The 21,692-nt window shown below is 34.2% G+C and overlaps 2 protein-coding genes across 4 annotated transcripts in view; one reads left to right on the top strand and one right to left on the bottom strand.

The window, feature by feature from the left end:
* LOC145692372 (BTB/POZ domain-containing protein 2-like) overlaps positions 1–14,283 on the top strand; it is a 38,555-nt gene extending 24,272 nt beyond the window's left edge. For both annotated transcript variants that reach the window (XM_081767671.1, XM_081767673.1), the window contains exons 4-5: positions 247–442; positions 8,843–14,283. In XM_081767671.1, the coding sequence (XP_081623797.1) occupies positions 247–442; positions 8,843–9,814 (1,168 nt within the window). In that variant the 3' untranslated portion in view covers positions 9,815–14,283. The remainder of the gene's footprint in view (positions 1–246; positions 443–8,842) is intronic.
* Positions 14,284–16,424: 2,141 nt separating this feature from the next.
* LOC145692378 (MAP kinase-interacting serine/threonine-protein kinase 1-like) overlaps positions 16,425–21,692 on the bottom strand; it is a 56,480-nt gene continuing 51,212 nt past the window's right edge. For both annotated transcript variants that reach the window (XM_081767677.1, XM_081767679.1), the window contains exon 3: positions 16,425–17,767. In XM_081767677.1, coding sequence (XP_081623803.1) covers positions 16,647–17,767 — 1,121 coding nt within the window. In that variant the 3' untranslated portion in view covers positions 16,425–16,646. The remainder of the gene's footprint in view (positions 17,768–21,692) is intronic.

The raw sequence follows: 21,692 nt of genomic DNA on the forward strand, positions 1-21,692 counted from the left end.
GTATTTCCTCAAATAATTTGTTCTCATTAATTTTAGTATTGGGCTTCTTATCCGCTTCCCCTCTCCCCCCGAACCCTTAATATCTCATTATTGATCAATTAAACTAACTTGTTTTCCTTCTCACGAATTGTTAAGTTCAAAATTGTCTGATTAATTTCTTAAAAATTAATTTGAATTTTTATTCCCCTTACTTAAAATTTGACAAAATTATGGATTTGATTATCATACTTTTTTTATTTGTTTTAGGTGGATATATACATCGACGATAGACTTCGTAAGCGTAGAAGATGCATTTGACATGGTCTACGTGGCGAGAAAGTATATGTTAATGCCATTAATTAGGGAATGCAATGATTATATCTTAAGGAATATGAAAGTAGAAGATGCTGTCAAAGTATGTGAATTCATGGATGTTTGCACTCTAAAAGAACCAAGTCAAAACGTAAGTTCTGAAAATCTTTTCAAGAACAGTTTTCGAAATTGCAGGCTTCCCAATGCTCCTATATTTCCTTTATATATATATATATATATATACGGTATATATATATATTTGCGTCTTTTCCAATAAACTCCTACATTTCCTACATTTTAACGAAACATCCTATATTTTTGTGGCATTGTTACTTCCAAATAGGGTGTGGGTGGTTGGAGGGCCTTTTGTCTCCACAGTAGGGTGGTTGAATGGAGACTCTTCCGTGTTTCGTCCTTTCTTCCTTATTGTCTAAAGATAATTGCACCAAACAATATACAGTTAGCGCAAAAAGTATTCACACACCTAAGAAATATAAGAAATTCATGTGGAATAATTAAATATCCAATGATGTCTAAAGTGGTCAAAGCTTGCCTGTCAGTATTTCTAGGTAGTGCTGATGTGAAGCGTGGTTTCTCAGATATTTTCTGATGGCAGATCGTTTTTACACTTTCCTTATGGTCATTGCTTAGTACTGGTGAGCTACATACGAAAACGCTAAGAAACTCGTAAAAAATTTTGCAACGAGATAATTACTTATTTAGTTATATTTAGAGTAGAATGTATTTTCATATAACAATTGATGTAATTTCCATGTGATTTTTTTCTACCTATTGGATAATTGAAATGTTCCTTCCAATAGGTAGAAATATTGTTATGTTAGTTTCCTTGTTCCTTGTTCTTTCAAATTTTCTTCAGAAGCGGTCTGTGTCATTTTGGTACTTTTAAATTTGACTATTAAAACTAAATTTAGATCAATTTCTTTCCTGCCTAGAAATAATATAAAACAATTTCATGTTAAAAACAAATTGTTCTCATGCATAATGCTTTACAATACGTACAATACGTATAGCGCTTTATTAAACAAGATAAGTATATAAATAAATAAAGGTGTCTTAGAGCACGGACGTAGGATTTGGTCAAAAAGGAAAGAGATGTCACTGTGTCATTTCGTCTGTTGTAAGACACGATAAAATTCTATAACTGTCATTCCTATGTAAGGATGGCAATATCTATCTATCTATCTATCTATCTATATCTATATCTATCTATCTATCTATATATATATATATATATATATATATATACATATACATATATATATATATATATATATATATATATATATATATATTACTCGTTGTAAAGAGAGTGTAATTGGTGACTTAAGAATCGAGAAACATACCTATTACCATATATATATTACTAAATGGAGAAATTTTTATTAAGCCGTTACCAACTGTTTCCAGCATATAGATTTCAGTGTGACAACTACTTGAGCGAAAAATCAGAAAATGCCCAAAAATGAACATCATATGTTTTGCCATCTTCGTATAGATTTTATCCGGTGTAAAGTTGGAGCTAGGTTGAAAAGGAATATGAAATTATTGATTGCTCTATAGATAAGGAAAAAAAAAATAACTACTGAACAAGTTGCTTACTTTTAAGACTTGGCAGAAAACGCGGATCGAGCTTTACTGTAATAAACCTTATCACGGGTGTCTGTGATATGTTAAAATTCAGAGAGACAATAAGAGCATAGAACTTGAACTTCTAACTAAATTTTCGTCAAAACCATGAGGCAATTAGGGAGCTACTTGAATTCAGAGTTAGGGAGCTTCAGTTTTAACCCTACCAATGTATCATCGTAATCAGCTGCGTACCTGGAATAATGGTAGATCACTTGGCCAAAATTTAGAGTTTTCCATGTTCTACGGTTCTTAGTTTATTTCTGCTACTTTTTTTAACGCCATTCGCTCTAAAATATTTTTTGCCCGCTCTAATTTTTTCCGCTCTAAAAGGGACGTTGTCCAGAAGTTTCAAATTGTTTCAGCAAATCCCAAATAGAAAAATCTTGTGATTTTATTTACTAAATAAAATTGAACTTAACGCGCATTTACTACTACTAACAAATGAAATTGATCGTGGCGTATATTTCTACGAAAAACAACATTTATTCTTATTGCTAGATATACTCAATAATCTCCCATGTATTACTTTTCCTCATTCCAAGAGTTTGAAAAATCACAACCACGACAAGCATTCAAGGTGTTGAACAAGATGCCCTTCCAAAGAATACCCATATGAAAATTGACCTGAAAACAGGCTATGTTACATGAATGTGAGTGCCTGGCTTGTGCATGTGTAGCATTGCAGGTAAGAAACATGTGTTTTGCCGACTTGACAGTACATATCCCACGTGTGCCCATAATTAAGGTGTAAAACATGCAACATGTCCATGTTCCTTACAGTGCAAGGAAAACACATGCCTCATATATGAAACTGGTACAGAAACTGTGACGTCTGGAAAAAACGTACATGCGCCTCTAGAATAGTCAGATACAAAAAAAATATGCTGTTTTTCACGTGATTTGAGTCTTTGCCGGGAGCACCCACGAAAATAAACCAATGATTGTAAAATATTTCTAAATAGCAGTTTGCGTCGGCTCACTTTGTGTTTTCTGAGTGGCCCCGAACCATTTATTTACAAATATACGGAATGAAGAGAACGTTAATTCCTTATATGCACTCAGAGAAAAAATTAAGACGGCACCAAAACATCAAACCTATTATTTTAAAAAGATTTCGTCACACACCATTATAATTGCGCGCAATAATAAATAGCAGAGTGCTTAGCGAATTTCCAGAAGGAAACAAAAACAGTAGAAAATGAACTACATGCAAATGTACCTCGCCAGACGTTTCCAATTACTCTACTGACTATTATAACGCCATAAATATGAAGCAGGCATCCATCAAGTCATTTTTTGGTGCAAAAGTTATCGAAAATGAAACTAATTCAGAAGCAGGGGCATCTGTATCAAAATGTGTAGAGGGTCAAGAAGAAACTAAACGTCAAACATCAGATTTCCACCATGTTTGTGTTGATTTTCACCTGTATCAAACCTTGGAGATACAAAACTCGCTCAGCCGAATCTTGCAGATTTTCCAGGTTCCAGCATTTCTGGTTCAATTCGACGATTTCGTCCAATATGGTACAAAGCGTGGGATTGGCTCGAGTATTCTGTTATGTTAGATACTGCCTTTTGCTTCCCATTCCGAAAATATCCGTCAAGAAACAGTGATCCCTCATTTGTGCAGAATGGTTTCAGAGACTGGAAGCATGCAACCGAGAAAAATAAGGGATTTTCTCGTCACGCCAATTCTGAAACTCATAGGCACGCTGTGGCTTGCTACTTGGCGCAACGGAAACGTGAGGACTCGAGCGAAACGGCGGTGAAGAAGATGTGTAGTTATGTAATTATGAATAATAGGTACTATGTGAAAAGTGTGATGGAAGTTATTCAATTCTTGGCTGTGAATCAGTTGTCCTTTAGGGGAGATTCTGGGTGTGAGCAACTCGGAAAACAATCAAGTGATTTGTTCTTAAATTTGTTTGAATTTAGTATTCGTAAAGATACGAAATTAGCAGAAATTGTCAAAACTATCAATGCCAATGCAACATACACTGGTCCGGATATTTAGAATGAGATAATTCATTTCATGGAAGAATCTGTTAAGAGGAAAATAGTAAATGAAGCAAACGAAAGTACATTTTGTTCATTACTTGCAGATTAAACCCGAGACAAGCAACGAATCGAAGATTTGTCTGTCGCAATTAGGTACCTTGTGAATTTTAAAATGCAAGAAAGATGCGTAGGTATACTGAAGTTGGACAAACAAGAAGCTGCCAGCATTAAGAACGCCATTTTAGATTGTTTAAGAAAAGTAGAATTCAAAACCGACACGATAATAGCACAGTACTACGATGGAGCATCTGTCATGAGTGGACAGAAAAATGGAGTGCAAGCTCTTTTGTCTGAGGATTTGAAGAGGAATATTTTGTTTGTTCACTGTTTCAATCACCAATTACATTTAGTTATTTGTAGAGCCATTGACACAATTCCTGAACTAAAAGAGTTCTTCGATATTTGTCAACTACATTACTTTTTCAGAAAAGGACGCGTTGCAGCAGATTACGCAGGAAAGAGTTTAAAGCGATTATTGGAACAACGTTGGACTGGACATCCTGACACAATGACTGTAATTCATGACGACAGGTTTCACATATTAAGTGCACTGATGACAATTCAAACTTTCCGTGAAGAACACGCCTCAATGAAAGTTGAAGCTACCGGTTTACTACATCAGATCTCCACTAAGACTTTCTGTTTCCTTATTGAGCTCATGTTCAGGGTTCTTGGATATCTAAAACCGACAAACGCACTGCTACAAAGAAGAGATTTGGACATTGATGCCGCTGTGAAGTTAATAGGATCGGTAACGGAACAGCTCAGGTCTTGCCGGCAAGACGAAGGAATATTTGAAAATATCCTTCACGATGCAATGAAGGCATATGCCCTAAACACTTCGATTAAGCAACCATTGAAACGCAAATGCACACTCCCCAGTTGCTTAACTGATTCGGCTGTTGATTTGGAAGGCACAAATTTGAAGAAGGGAAAGGAAGACGAGAAGAAGCTGAAAAGATTATTCAGCGAAGTTCTCGACATCTCCGTCGAAGAAATTCGGAGCAGATTCTGTGAGACAGGGACAGCTGTGATTGGTGCAATTCACCACTTACTGAGCGAGAAAAGAAGTGAAGAAAATTTGAAACCTCTGTGTGATGTTGTAAAGTACAAAGACCTGCATTTCAAAGTGCTTCAGAATTTGAAGCAGGAAATAGATCTAGCAAATCGACTGATCAACAAGAGATCATCTCTGGAAGAGCTCACAAAACAAATTGGAAAATATGATGAGGTATTCCCGAGCCTAAAGATGCTTACACAAGCTGCTCTAATTATTCCGTCTTCTACGTCCACGGTGGGAAACTGCTTCTTACATCTGACAGCTCTCCTTCGACCTCAACGTCTGTCTATGGGACATGAAAGAAAATCGGACCTCGTTCTCCTGGCTTACAACAAAGATATTCTGCGTGCACTAGATCTAGACCAGCTTGTAATTGAATTTGCGAAGTGCTCACGTAAACTCCTTTTGATGTAATTACTTACATAAGGACTGAAAAATGTATTTATTTTACTTATGTCAGGGTTGTTTCGTAATTTTTATACATAAAAATATTTCATAATCTACTTGTAATAAAAGTATTGTAGTTCCAAAATACTATAATTTAGATAACAGTTAATAAATGTTCCTAGAATAAATTATTTTTTTACTTTTAGTACTACTTAGTGTATTAAAATATATATTGAATTATATACCATCATTTTAACAAAAAAAAAAAAAAAATAATAATAATGATGATGATATTTGATAGTCGTGGATTTGGTATTGTCATATTTATCAGCATAATAAAGTGTTTCAACTTTCTTATAGATTCCATAAATAATAAATAAATATATAAATGAACATAGACATTGACAATGACAAGCGCCTCAAGGAACAAAAACTATATATATATATATATATATATATATATATATATATATTAGAAAGAGAAAGAGTTTTTGTGTTCCTTGAGGTCCCTGCCATTGCCCCCTCAGTATTCATCATTGCCCGCCCTAAGCAATCAGGCTGGCTACGGGCCTGCTTCCTGCCCGTGCTTCTCTTCCATCATATGTATTTCGTCCCGCAGAATATAATTTGGTTGGTTGGCTGGATTAGAATTCAGCGCCCCTTTCAGCATCAAGACGTGGACCTATAGTTTAAGGTAGATTCCGAACCATAGTAATATGTTCAAAATTTCAAAGTTCTCTCACCGGGCATAGAACTCGGAACCCCAAAGGCGCTCGCATCATTTATGTTGAAAATTTGATCGCGATCGGTCATGTGGTTCAAGAGTGAAGTCACATAGACAGTTACTTTCATTTTTATTTTTTACACATACACACACACACACACAACAACACGCATATATATATATATATATATATATATATATATCCTCCCCTCCCCTACGTTGCACCGTCAAAGTTAAATGATAAAAATTATCCCAAGCCCCAACGTCATCTATGTTGAAAATTTGATCAAGATCGGTTTTGTGGTTCAAGAGTTATTAAGTTTTATTTATTTTTATATATTTGTCCCCTCCCCTCCCTCTCCTCTAAGGCCTACCGTCAAAGTGATATGATAAAAACCACCCAGGTTCAAACTTCATCCATATTGAAAATTTGACTAAGATCGATCCTGTGGTTAAAGCGTGATGAAGTCACAAAGACGGTCAGTTTTATTTTTATTCTTTTTACATATATATATATATATATATATATATATATATATATATATATATATATATATATATATATATATATCCCCTTCCCCTCTCTAGGTTCCACCGTAAAAGTGAAATAACGAAAACATCCCATGGCCGAACCTTATCTAGTTGAAAGTTTGATCGAGATCGGTAGGGTGGTTCAAGAGTTACTAAGTTTTATTCATTTTCATATATTCCCCTCCTCCTACTCTAAGATCTACTGTCAAATTGAAATGATAAAAAACTTCCCAGGTTTGAACTTCGTATATGTTGAAAATTTGATTGAGATCGATCGGGTGGTTCAAAAGTAATTAATTTACGAACATAGTCACTTTTATTTTTATATTTATTTATTTTTGTATATATCCCCCTCCCCTACGTTGCTCCGTCAAAGTGAAATGATAAAAATCATTCCAGTCCCGAACCTCATCTACATTGAAAATTTGATCAAGATCGGTCGGGTGGTTCAAGAGTTATTAAGTTTTATTTATTTTTTCTATGTCCCCCTCCTGCCCCTCCCCTAAGTTGTACCGTCAAAGTAAATAGCTAAAAGCACTCCCAGGCCAGAACCACATCTACGTTGAAAATTTGATCGAGATCGGTCGGGCGGTTCAAGAGATTAAAAATCACAAACATAGTCACTTTCAATTTTATAATATAGATTTAGTAGCTCTATTCATCGATTGATTGATTAGTTTGGAGATTTTTATTTATTTATTTTTTTTTAATTACCGAGGCTATATGAAACGTGAAGTTACGTTTAAGGTATGATTTGAACCCCGTAATGCGTTTAACTTTCAAGGCTCTCCCACATGCCACACCCCGTGGCAAAGCTCGCACGACTCTCCCCGTTGACCAGTGAGGAGGGCCGTGTTTATTAATGAAGACTTCCTGACATTAGAGACCTGCACGGGCCGGGCTTGGGCGGGCCGACACTGATTTCTCTTCAAGTCGGGCCGGGTTTGGGCCGATTAATTGCAATTCTTTAATAATTATTGACTTTCGTTAAACGATAATTAGAATAAAGGCAAACGTTGAAGAAGTGCGCTCGTCAAAAATGTTACAAAATGAAACTTAAAATTTATCGGGCCGAGCTTGGGTCAAGAATGTTAAAAAAACTTAGGGCCGAAAATCCGAAAAGTTGATTGGGCTCGGGCCGAAAAAATCGGCCTGTGCAGGTCTCTACCTGACATATCTTCTTATCTTGTTAATTCAACCACAGGTTCCTACCATCAAAAAGATCTATCAGCAGAAGTTCATTAATTTTCCTTGTTTTAAACATTTTCCCTTAAAATCATATTTACTACTGTCCTATCTGTTCGCCGCATAAGCGTTCATATCATTAAGATTATGCATGCTCCTTTTTCCCTTTATCTGCAATGCATTCTATTTTCTCGTAACTTTCTTCCTCTATAATTAAATATATTTTTACAGTAGTTACAAGACGAGGAGAAGAAATAGTTCAAGGTTCAAAGTGCTTACATGAAAGTCATGTTTTAAAGATAATGAGAATTAATGTCATAATTCTCAAGAATAAGGAAAATGAACTAGAGAATTGACATAATTATTTTATCTTTACTACCTATAGAACACATCAAATTTCATGAAGTTACACAATGCAACATACTACTGTTTAACAACAGGTATAACATTTATTTGCTCTTTATTTACTTATTCAATGTAAGCATTTATCCTTTATCTGTTTCGTCTCCTACAGGAGATATTTGGAGAGACACGTGTCCTTGTCACGTCCATGAACCTTACTAGGGAACTAAATGCAAATTATTATTTTATTAGTGGTTAAGAAATAATATGCCAGTACCGGAATCAAGAACCTAGAAGATGAAATCTTCATATATATTTTTTAATCACTCCTACACGTGAGAATGTGCGGAATTCCTGCTAATTATATGTGCTTTCATTCTTTTATCCCTCCAAAACCTGATGACGAACCACAAATAAATTCAAAATATATTTATTTATACAAGGAAAACAAGAGTGGTAAGTACAAAATACATTTCTATAATTTAAGTCATATGACTACTTTTACCAGGAGATAGTTATATACACTGAATAATGTGTATTTAGTGTGTTACCGTACGAAAACATTAGTACGGTACTGAGGATGTTTATCTTGCTCTCTTTTCTGTTTTTAATAGAATCTCAAGCGTGCAGCAGCGGGAAGAGTATTCGAAGACCCAAATTTTGTTACTATGAAGAGAGAGACCTTGTGTTCTGTTCTTGATCAAGATAACCTAAATGTAAGAAATGAAGTTGAAGTATTCGAAGCTGTAGTCAAATGGGCCAGCAATGAATGTATTAGACGAGGATTGGAAAACAACGGGGAAAATCAAAGGCAAGTCTTAGGAGAAGACATCATTGGTAAAATCAGATTCCTTACATTTTCTATCGAAGAATTCTTGAGTTATGTAGGAACCTCTGACTTACTGACAGCGGAGGAGAAACTTTTGTTGTGTAACTCTATTGTTCACAGACACATACCTCAATCAGTTGGTTTCTTTAGCAGTAGTAGAACTTTACGCCAATGTCATAAGGTGACATATGAATACTCAGGTGACACGGAAAGCAAACGATTGCATTTGGCTGAGTATCCACCTTATATATATAACAACGTGCTGAAGTTCTTTGTTGAAGCTGATGAATGTGTGATGAGTGGTTTGATAATTTTAAGGTACGCAAAAGAGAAGCTGCATTATCCTGTGAGATTGTACTCAGATAGGTTGGAAATGTCATTCAACAGCCCTGGTTTCCTTAGTCACTTCAATACTGAACTTCGCATTGATAGTAAGTACTGGTGGGGAGACATTTTTATCGAACTATCAAAGCGTTCTGTGTATGGTCTAACCATTGTCCCTTTCCCAGAACCTGTTCCTGTGAAGCATGGTTTCTCCACACTGTTCCTTCCAATGGACTACAATATGTATCAGACAGCTGAAGCATATGGCCCATCAGCTCCAATTTGTATACACAGATATCAAGGTTGCATAGCAGGATTTACATTTACTTCATTCAATGGAAAAATGTGTGACAATAATAATTATGTAATCATACACCCCTCCATTCCTATGTTAGCATTCTCTTCAGAATATGCAAAATTGTACCCAAAGTAAGTCGCTAAACACCATAGCTGTACAGTGCACATATTGTTTTGTGTATTGATATTCTTTATTTCAGAATATTTGACAGCGTTAAGTACATATAATGGAATGATAATAAAAATAACAATAGTTAAAAAAATAACCCACTGTTAAGAAGGTTTACCGGACCTCATATTACAATTTTCTCAATGCAGTTTGATTTCCTGAACGTATTACAATTTTGCAATAAATTCCTATTACGTATAAAATATAGTGAAATAATTTCAACGAAATATTTCTCATGAAATTGTTGAGAATTAGTCATTTAGGCCACGACGGCGACGATTTACATGTTTCTAAACCATGAGGAACATAATGGAAGACCCATTATACTTGGTCTTATTTTATAAGTGCTAAAATTGCAATTTGAACATTATTCATTAATCTCACGTCAGTAAAGGAATTTGTGAATGTCCGTAAAGGAAAGGGGGCATCAAATTACGTCCTCCAGTTGTCAGAATTACCATTGATATTGTAATCAAGACTATTCATTAGAAGAGACTTTTTTAAAGTTTACACCTGAAGTCAATAATTAATGACTTTTCCAAGCCTTTCCTTATGTTTAGAGACTTATGTTTAGTTAAAGCTTCTTTTTTATAAAGTATGTAAGAGTTCCAATTACTATTTACAGATATACAAAAATTTGTACTTAATCCTGCGAGTTAGTAATGATACGTGACTCTTGATCAAATTGATTTAGAATGTGACTGGCAATATGAAGTAAGTTTAATGATAATATGCCCTTTTATAATGCATTTGAAGTGTGGATGTTGTTACCTACGTAACTTATACCTTAACTCACAATCAAGCTTATAACATACAAGCATAGTTCAGAACAGAAAAAATTCAATCTTCAGGAATGAAAACTGTATTGATTTCAGATTCCTTCCATGGTGGATCCTGGTGGAAGATATCTAAAGAAATGTACAGAATAACTATACCACTACACTACTCTCGTGCCAAATTACCATTCAGAGAAAAGCACTTTCATATAGAATTAACAGACTACTTGAAAGAATACTAATATGTTAATATATGCACCAAGAACAGAACATAAAATATAAACATTACATAGTTTTCTTCACAGTTTTGGATTTTTTATAAAACAATGTCATGTTTCAATAATTGTGAACTTGAGGGTAAAAGAAAAGGCTTTATTTTACAGAAATTGCAAAAGAAAACAAAATACTATTATCTTTTTTTTTTTTTTTTTTTTTTTCAATTTCTGTAAGATAAAGCCTGTTTCTTCTACTTTCAAGTTCACAGAGTATTAATATACAACCGTATCCACATAGTGTCCAGTTTTTGATTTTATAAGCATTCTTTATCAAACGCTAAAATGCCTTTATTATTCACGAACTTGTAAAATAATAATCCATGACAATATTGGATATATTTTTCCTTCATTCACTTTTCAATGTCTTTATATTTCTAAGCTATTAGCTATTCTTTATTAGACACAATATTTTATTTTACTTTCATTTTTGGGTTCAATAGCCGTAACGTTGGTACTACTACCTCAATCGGCGGGCTTTGAGGCTGATATCGCATAACTAATCAAAGCGAACTAGTGCTAGCAATGATACACACTTAAATCAACGTTACTTTTGTGGTGCTTATTTCATATCGTTACAGTAAAAGAAAATTGACAATACTTAACTACAATTCATGTAACTATAGAATTCGAAACATGGATATTGTGGCTTCTCACTTTATATATATGTCTTCCTTTATAGTCTCACTTTATATATTTAAGTCCATTTCCTAAGTTCTTTTATTACTAGGATGTGTATTTTTTCCAATAGGAGATGTTAATTGTTCATTTGTGAATGCATACACAGAGAGATGCAAATAATCAATTGATCTACTATTGGAAAATTACATATCGTAGTAATAGGAAGACTTAAAATTTCTGCACTAAGTACAAACTATTAAAATAAGTTAATCTGCATCCTGTAAAAAATTTCGGAAACTCTTCTGTTCTTTTCGTTAGTCAACGATGTACGAAGAAAATTTCTGAAAATCAGTCGGTATATTAAAGTCAGTTATATTATTAAGTTTATAATCATATGCTACACATTCTCAGGGAAACAACTAGTCAAAATGTTAATTTTGTTTATTGTATTTTGTTGTTCATTTAGCTTTTATTCCTTTATTTTAAAAGTAATTAAAAAGGGGTATTGCAGACTAAACACAAGAAATGCTGTTCACAATGTGCTGAAAAAATTTCGAACTTACGGTACCACAATTACAGACACTGTCTTCCTATCCTCATTACAAATTTACCAGATAAATATCATTTTTTTCCGAAAGAGAATAATAATAGTGAAAGTAGTGGAGACATTTAATATCAAAATGGAATCTACGCGGTTAAATTTTCATTGAAATGAGTTTGACAAAAGTTGGATCACAGTTCTGCATTTCACAGTAAATTTAGAAGGTATGTAGAAAAGGCATGTAGAGAAAACAGTACCTGGAACTCTGTATATGAGGCCAATGGTGCATGGATGCGGAAAAAAAAGTGTGGATATGGTTCTTAAGTGAAATTATTACTGGCTATTATGATTACAGTATGTTATTTTGCTCTAACCATTATTTTCCCCCTTCTTTATTTCTTTCATTTCCGAGGGGACCTGCAACTAAATGTGGTTTAGAATATTTGATTGAAAATGTGCTTGAGAGTACATTTCGTGTAACCTATTGCCTACGTTGGTTTCCTTCATTGTTTTGCGCTGACTTTTCTCCATAAAAACTTTGATTTTATACTAAGTAGAAATATATATACAGTATATATGTGTGTGAGTGTAATTTCATTTTTCGTAACATATGTATATATATAATGTTTGATTTATTAAAAAAATATAATTAGTTATGTTTGATCTCATTTCTTAATAATAATTAGAAGATTAGGTATTAATCAACCACTGTAATTTTTTCATTTATTGACATGTGTAGTTAAAAGATGCCAGAAGATATTTTATTGTATTTGAGTCAATTTTAAGAATGGTATTTATAAGCAATCAAATAACCACAAAACAAAAGTGACATATTTTTCTTATTTATGTACAGTTCATGATAAACAATCAAGGTAGAGAATTTATATTTGCAGTAACCATATCCATTTCCTGTTCGGACTACATTTCTATGTATTAGATCAGAGCGCACTGTCACTGAAATTAACTAGTTTGAACTTTTTAAAATCGAAAATAACATAGCTGTATGATCTTCTGTTCATATAAAACATACAGTCTGTGTCAAAAACATTAGCATAATGTATATAAATGTGCATACGAGATATGTTTTTTCTTCGATAACTTCGAATCTTCCCCAATCTAAATTCTTGACATCATAAGGAAAGTAGATAAAGGAGAAATATGAGAAAGAGAGCTAAAAGGAGTAAAACAATGAAAATTCACAAAGGAAATTAATCAAAAGCTGTTATTTTGTGGTTGAACAACTGTAATAGTAGTGTATATGTATGTATGTTTGTATCTATATATATGTGAATATTTATTTCCTTTACACCTTATGCAGTACATACTTTTCCTGATAATGCCAAGAATTTAACATTGTTAATTGTACAATACAGTGGCAGCTCTTGAGAGAAATCACATAGATAAAAATTAAACTTTATCCTTTCAAATTAAGGGGGAAAACATACTTACTGCATTTTCCCCGTAGTTTCAAGCGATAAAAGGTTAGTTTTTATTGGTATGACATCCCTCAAGAGCCGCTACTGGTTTTATATGAATGACGAGAACTGTTCATACATTATATACCAATTTGAATAATATTTATTCCTTAGCGCTTTATAGAAGTTGTATTATTTGTTTCTTTAAAGAAAATCACTTGTCAGTTTAGACTAAAATTTATTTTTCATATATTTTAGAAGTTGCTTTGTTGGTAGAATGATTATTCAGGTAAAAAAATGCCACACAGGTACAACGTGAATCTTAGTGTGAAAAATGATGCATAGTTGTTAACCTTTTGATAATGACTCAAAAGAAATTTTTAAAATCTAAAGTACACAAAATCTTGGGAAAAGAAAACAAAAACATGCTGCTATAATGTTTTACTAAAGAAGTCATAAAACAACCAGGAACGTTTATAGAAAAATTATTGAGAACAAGTTAAATGTTTTTCCATCAATGTAATACTTAAACCTGTTGTAAAGTACTGTATATTTTGATTTCTTACTTTTTTTTTTTTTTTTTTTTGTTGAATACTGTTATTTTTCCGTCTATTTGGTAAATACAGTTATCTTTATTAGGGGGCCTATCGACTAAATGGATGAAATAAACTGTCTCTAACAACAACAATAATAATAGTAATAATTAAAATATTATGTGGAACATTTTTCTCTTTATAACCAATTGTAAAACTATTTTTTCTTCAAACATAAAAAATGCGAAAATATTCCAGGTTGCTATCTTACAATAAGTATCCCATTATCACGTATAATTTTGATGTTTTGCTTAATATAATATATTCATGATATGGGAAAAATACTGCCTTTTTTTTATCATATTACAGCCATTATTCTGTCCTTGGTATTTTCTTAAGAAGTTGGAAGAATGCAGAAATTTGAAAGAGCATCTGATTGCTTCAAGTAAAAGTAACTATTTCCAATGTCTTGATAACATTAATAAGTAAAGAAAGGAGTTATAGAAAACTTGTAGGGGAACAATACTGCAGCACATAACATTTTAAATGAGACTCAAAGGTTTAGAGAACTAAGAATAATTTTGACGCAATTGATCATGGTTGAGGACTTGATATCAGGTAAATATGTTCTAAATATGTCGATTTCGAAATATATTTTTCAAAGTAATGATAAAGGCTTAAGAGAATTAATATTTGCTTTAATATTCTTAGTGCAATATATTACATAAAATATCGATGGATAAATGAAAAAAATATTTACCGTATTATCAAGTTGAAAAGACCATATTTTAGTTTCTCATTTATATGCTCAAAATAGTGCAATCATGACTTAAATTTTAAGATTTTTTGTATTTATACTCTTACGTAGAATTATAAAATTTAGATTATGACTAACTGACTGACTTAAATATATATGGAAATACTCTGAAAGACTGAGCCTCGCTCGGCGAAGTAATTAAAATAACTGTGTCACGGTTACGTAAATCGTTTTCCGCGAAATAAGGTTTTACGGAAATCCTTCCTAAAGTAGTTTTATCAAAATTGAAGCCTAGCTATCTCTTCTTATCACTCAAAATTGTAGATTCATTTTATTTCATAAAACTGTTAACATAAATAATTTTTCACAAATCTGGGCACTGACTGGCTTTCCCCAAACTTGACATCTTATTTAATATCATTTCTGCATATTAGGACCGTAAACGATATATTTACTTCATTTAATCAAAATCATTACGCATTGCGAATGAACTTTATCACAGATGCTATATCTCTATATCTGATGCTATATCTCTATATCTCGAATCCGAAAACAAGATACCATTGTTAAATTTCATGAAAATGTTAGAAGTTGTCTTCACGATAAAATGTAGGCGTTCCTGAAATAACTTTTTCTGCAGATTTTCGTAAATGACTTTTCCCTAAGTTAAGTCGTAGCTAAATTAGTTTCTCTTACCCGAAAACATATTTTCACCAAATTTCATAAAAGTAGGTAGAGGCGTCTTCAGAAATAATAATAATAATCGACCAAGCTTTAGATTGAAACGCAACCAAAGTAAGTTTTTCATCAGAGCTCTTGTCTTATATTTACTCCCTTATTGATGCACACGCAGAGACATATCAGGTATTCTATAAATGGCGCCCATGGTCCACAAAATTATTCTACAGGTCAAAAAAAAAAAAAAAAAAAAAAAAAAACAATAATGCTCTATAATGATAATCCCTCCAACAGAAGTGTGCCGATAATGCACGAAGTATGCCACGACCAGCCACACGCATCAGAGTATAAATGTAGTATTCACTAAACCTTATTTTCCCTGTAGGAAGAACGAGGGAACTTATGCTAAAAACTTTTGCTTCTGTTTAAACTGAAGAAGAATATCGTAGCTTATTTCAAAGAACAGTAAGACCACAATTTCAGATATCCAAACTATGTTACCAGCAGTGTGGAAAGTTTTTTAGAACAACTATGTCCTCAGTCTGTGGATAGGTATTAGCGAAAAACGTAAGAGGTAGCAAGATTTTTTTTTTTTATGTGAATCTAGTATCCCAAAAATAGGTTTCATCTCCGTCCCTATTCCTTCTCTATTTTATATATTAGCTCTCCACAGGTTAGAAGTCTATCGTGGGAAATTTCAATCATTAATATTACAATAATTTTGTAAAACGTACTGTTGGTTTTAATAGTTCATGTTAGACTGCTTATTTTTTTTCTTTGGTTTCTCCTTGAAAAGTTTCCCCATCACTGGCCTATACTTCAAATTCTTATAAACCAGGTTCTTTGTTTATCTCTTTTAGTTAAATATCACTTAGAATTTATAACTTGTTACGGAACCGTTCAGAAATTCTTTCTGGTACCAATTATAGCAATAATTTTGTGTGTCTATATATCTGCTACTCATGTTTTAAGTCTCTCTCTCTCTCTCTTTTTTTTTTTTTTTAAAAAGAAATTTAGAGGGGAGAGAGAAAGGGAGGAAGAGCTAACTTTCGTAATTATTATTCACCTGTTGAAATGCGAGATAAGATAGAAATATACAACCATAGTTTAAAATATTAGAAGAAATATATATTAGACCCTTTTATTTATTTATTTAAAAAAGATTAATATAAAATAAGGTTAAGAATATTGAGAATTTCTTTTTAATTAAAAGCTTTCACAAGTGGTAGTGGTAGCTACTGCACAACACGTTTCCAGTGATCGAAGGATCATGTTAACGAATCGTGTGTGTCTAGGTATTTCACAGCTATGAAACCAGGAATGATTTAACACTTGTTCAATATTTGGTCTAATCACTGGATTAACTGTTAGCAGTTTATCAAGCAAGTCTTTCGCTTTCTGAGAGATCTTTACCCACTTTGGTCCACGAAACAGGAAAGCACGTTTTCGTTGAATATTATCGGATAAAATTAACAAGCACTCCTTACAAGTACCTCCTCTTTTCCTAAACACACAGTCGCTCTGCCTACATTTACATTTGAAAGGTAGATGACCTTGTAGCATACCGTACATCATTACTCCAACATTCCAAACGTCTACCTTCTGGTTATATTTCGAGCTATCCCAGTAACTTTTAGTAACTTCTGGTGCAAAGTAATCAGGCGTCCCTCGAAGACCACTCATTTGAGGTATGTTGATATCAAAAGGAGAAACAAAAGCCGTATCAAAATCAATCAGTTTGGCTCCGTCAACGTCTAAAAGAACATTCTGCATTTTAATATCTCCATGGCAAATATTATTGGCATGAAGCCACTTTAGAGCTTCGCACACGTCACGAATAATAGGTCTTGTCTCAGATTCACTTAACCATTTCATTTTTTGTACTTTTTCATACACTGTCCCGTAGGGAACCCAATCCATGACAATGTAGGCGAAATCATCGTCCTCAAATGTATCAACCAAAGTTACAAAATTTTCATGTCCAGCACACAGTTTCAGAAGTCTTACTTCTTTATGAACCCGCTCTCTTCTCGAAGAATGAAAAAGCGGAATCACTTTCACAGCAAATACACGGTCTGAGGTGTTCTCTGTGCACAAACGAACGGTTCCACATCCTCCTCTCCCTAGAATGGTGCTGTTACTAAGAGTGTAAGAGTCGTCGAAAGAAATATTATTGTTGCTCGGTGCAGATGTACTTTCATGTAAACTCTCTTGTTCTTTGTCGGTGGAAATCGAATTGAAGTTCTTTGTGTTGGCAACGTGTCGTTTCAATGAGGCAGGAACAGTATGAGCTCCATTGGCAATTGATATTGACTGTGAAGAAAGATCTGAAAAAAATTAAAAAGTAATTAGTGTTATTTTCTTCTCAAGAAAATCAAGAAACTTATTGCTATATTCTTCAAAATTCAACAGTAGGTCCGGATTTGTAGACTATGAAACTACAACACAGGAAAGGGTGGATCAGACGTAGGTGCCACGGATCCTACATCTAAGTATATATAATTTATATTTTAAAAAATACAAAATATGACATTCTGCAACAATGATGACAATGTATAATGCACTGCGAGTAGGACAAAAAAAGAACATACTTGGGAGCCATTTTCATACTTCCCATCCGCCCACTCTGGAGATGTGTTGGTCATAGCTTTACTGAATCTTCATTCTATTCTGCGTATCCTGCTTCTTCTTTCATGTCCAGGCCAATTATAGTCTGAGCTATGAACCTTTCTTTAAGTAATTCTATGAAATCTGCATATTTTCTTTAAAAAATGGACCATTTCCAATGGTCTTCTCTTGCAGAATGGGCTTGGTAACCAAAATGTTAAAGAAAATATTTTCACAGTTAAAAGTCTCGATTAAATATGTTATGATGGTCAATTGCACTATTCATGTTACACATGGAGTTGAAAAATTAGAACTAATCATACATCTTCGCAATTTATTTGCGGATCGGATAAAATATACTTGCAGGCCGCCATTTAGCCATCACTGTTCTATAATAACTATTTACCAATTCTTACACGGAAGAGCATGAATAACATGCGTAATTTAATATGAACTACAATAAAAATAAACTGGTAAAAGAGTATCTTTAAGGGGTGGGGGTAGAGTTCTTGATGTTTAGATATTTTTCCATTGTCATGTTAAGTTTAAAGGAAAAAAAATACTGTGTAAGTGCTAATTAACAAAGGAATCGGCGGACTTCGTGGAGAATGAAAAATTATATGAAACATAATGAAGTACAAGAAAAATTCAGGATCCAAGAAATCAGAGAGTTGAGAAATAATGTTACCACTGTCCCGAATTAGATGGGACATCTCGAATTTTACGAAAATTTTCAGCGTCTCGATTTATGCCTAAGAGGGACACCAAATTATTATTGTAAACATAAATACTTACAAATTAGCGATAGTATTTTTTAGTGACAATTGTAAATTTCGACCCACGATGTGCACTTACGACAATTGAGATATATTCCCAGACAGCACAATGCACGTACAGTACCTGTATAGTACATGTACAATTGCACGGATGCAACATGTGCATCAACTGTATAAATGCACGCCTGTACATGTGATGCACATATACGTCACAAGTCCTATTCAACATCTTCACATGCACAGGACATGTGCAATGCACACGTACACGTCCTGCACAAGTGATTTGCACCTGCTGCGCAGGTGATTTACATGTAGCACATATTCGATTTACACGTAGCACACAGGTGATTTACATGTAGGACAGCGGTGATTTACATGTAGCACACAGGTGATTTACACGCAGTAACCAGGTGATTTACATGTAGAACAGAGATGATTTACACGTAACACACAGGTGATTTACACGCAGTACCCAGATGATTTACATGTAGGACAGAGGTGATTTACACGCAGCACCCAGATTTACATGTAGGACAGAGGTGATTTACACGTAGCACATAGGAGATTTACACGCAGTACCAAGATGATTTATATGTACGACACAGGTGATTTACACGTAGCACACAGGTGATTGACACGCAGTACCCAGGTGATTTACATGTAGGACAAAGATGATTTACACGCAGTAAACAGGGGATTAACATGTAGGACAGATGACTTACAAGTAGGACACATATGATTTCCTCGTAGTGCAGAGGTGATGTAAAAGCATTTTCGAGATGCAACGGAGAAAAGAGTTTATATATATGGTGCCTTACGCAGTAACACCATCTATAACACCAAAGCCATCACCTTCAAAGTACTTCTCAAGTAACTAATAATTGTCAGTGAGAATTTTACTTTTGGAGTTTATTAATTGCAACGAGCAAAGCTTTAAGTAGTATCTTTGACATGTTTGCCAAGTAACAAATAACGCAACATATTCTGCTGTAATCGGTCACGAAAATAATTTTATAAACCTATGAATTGTCTGACAGTAGTTACAACGGTACAGTGCTGCCACCTGTTCATCTTGTATCTTAGCACAGAGAAGGTTATGAAGTTTATACAATCATTCAGCTTTCACTCGTCGAAAAGCCTCTATAACACCGCTTGAAGGAAAAACGACACCTACCAAAAATGGAGGTTACTTTATATTGTTGATTAGAATGAGAGTAAAAGAATGAAAGAATGTATACACTTGCACGGTATTATGGACGTCTCATACACACGTGCAGTAGCCGTGCAAATGCACATGTGCACACAACGGCTTAAGCATGGGTTATGTACGTGCGTTGCATCCACGCTAATGCACATGTGTACATAACGGCTTAAGCACGGGTTATATAAATGTGTGCTTCATCCATGCAAATGCACATGTATTCATAACGGCTTAAGCACGGGATATATATTATGTGTGTGCTTCATCTATGCAAAAGCACATGTGTTCATAACGGCTTAAGCACGGGTTACGTACGTGCGCTGCATCCATTCAAATGCACATGTGTACATAACGGCTTGAACACGGGTTATATAAATGTGTGCTTCATCCATGCATATGCACATGTGCACATAACGGCTTAAGCACGGGGTTACGTACGTGCGTTTCATCCATGCAAATGCACGTGTTCATAACGGCTTAAGCACGGGTTATATAAATGTGTGCTTCATCCATGCAAATGCGCATGTGCACATAACGGCTTAAGCACGGGTTACGTACGTGCGCTGCATCCATGCAAATGCACATGTGTACATAACGGCTTAAGCACGGGTTATATAAATGTGTGCTTCATCCATGCAAATGCATATGTGCACATAACGGCTTAAGCACGGGTTTTGTACGTGTGCTTCATCCACGCAAATGCACATGTGCACGTAACGGCTTTTGCACGGGTTATATAAATGTGTGCTTTATCCCTGCAAATGCACATGTGCACATGCACGACTTAGTCACTGGTTATGTACATATGCATAACCCACGCAAATGCACATGTGCACATATACGAGTTATGCATGTGTGCTTCATTCACGCAAATTCACGTGTACGGCTTATGCACGGGTTATGTATGTGTTTATCATCCACACAAATGCACAAGTGCACATGTACGTCTTATGCATGGATAGGACACATGTGTCGTACACGTACGTGTTGTCTGGGTTGGTATGATTCTGTCACTAAAATTTATCGTGGTAGCAGCACTGAAATCTTTACCAATGGTGTTATTCTTTGACTGGTTCACAATTTCTGTTCAACTAATCCCTACCAAACCGATGACACGAATTTTCTGTTTCGTATTTTGATATAAATTTTCGATGCAATTTTCATCCAAGAATATATATACATATATATATATATACAATCTTTCTTTCTGTATTCTTAACAAATTGTTCCATGCACAAATTTATGAAGGAAAACCTCGTGGTCTGCATATATGGGATAAATGTGTCCCGCCTTAGGTTCAGGAAAAGGTGACAACTCTATAAGGGAAGATTAACTTCCTTTTACAGCATCGAGACTACATGAGATGAGAGCTGCCATTTAAAGTAGAGTTCAAACCACTATTCAGATTTCTATGTGAAGTAAATACTCATCGCGCATCAAACTCTAAATCACGCATTAGTCATTCGGCCACGGGTGGGAATTGGAAACATAAATAGAAACCAGTGGAGAAGAATATGAATAAAGGGAACACAGAGAAGGCTTACCATGAAGTTTTTTTTCTTTTTTTAAGATAAAGTAGTACACACTACGTTGTTGTTAAGAGTTCCAGTCTACAAATAGAAACCAGATCTCAGGTTAAGCTATTAAGTTCAAAGTATAACAATCCGA

This window comes from Thermobia domestica, chromosome 1 (assembly GCF_964235325.1).
Source record: "Thermobia domestica chromosome 1, izTheDome1.hap1.1, whole genome shotgun sequence".
NCBI classification, from domain to species: Eukaryota; Metazoa; Arthropoda; class Insecta; order Zygentoma; family Lepismatidae; genus Thermobia; species Thermobia domestica.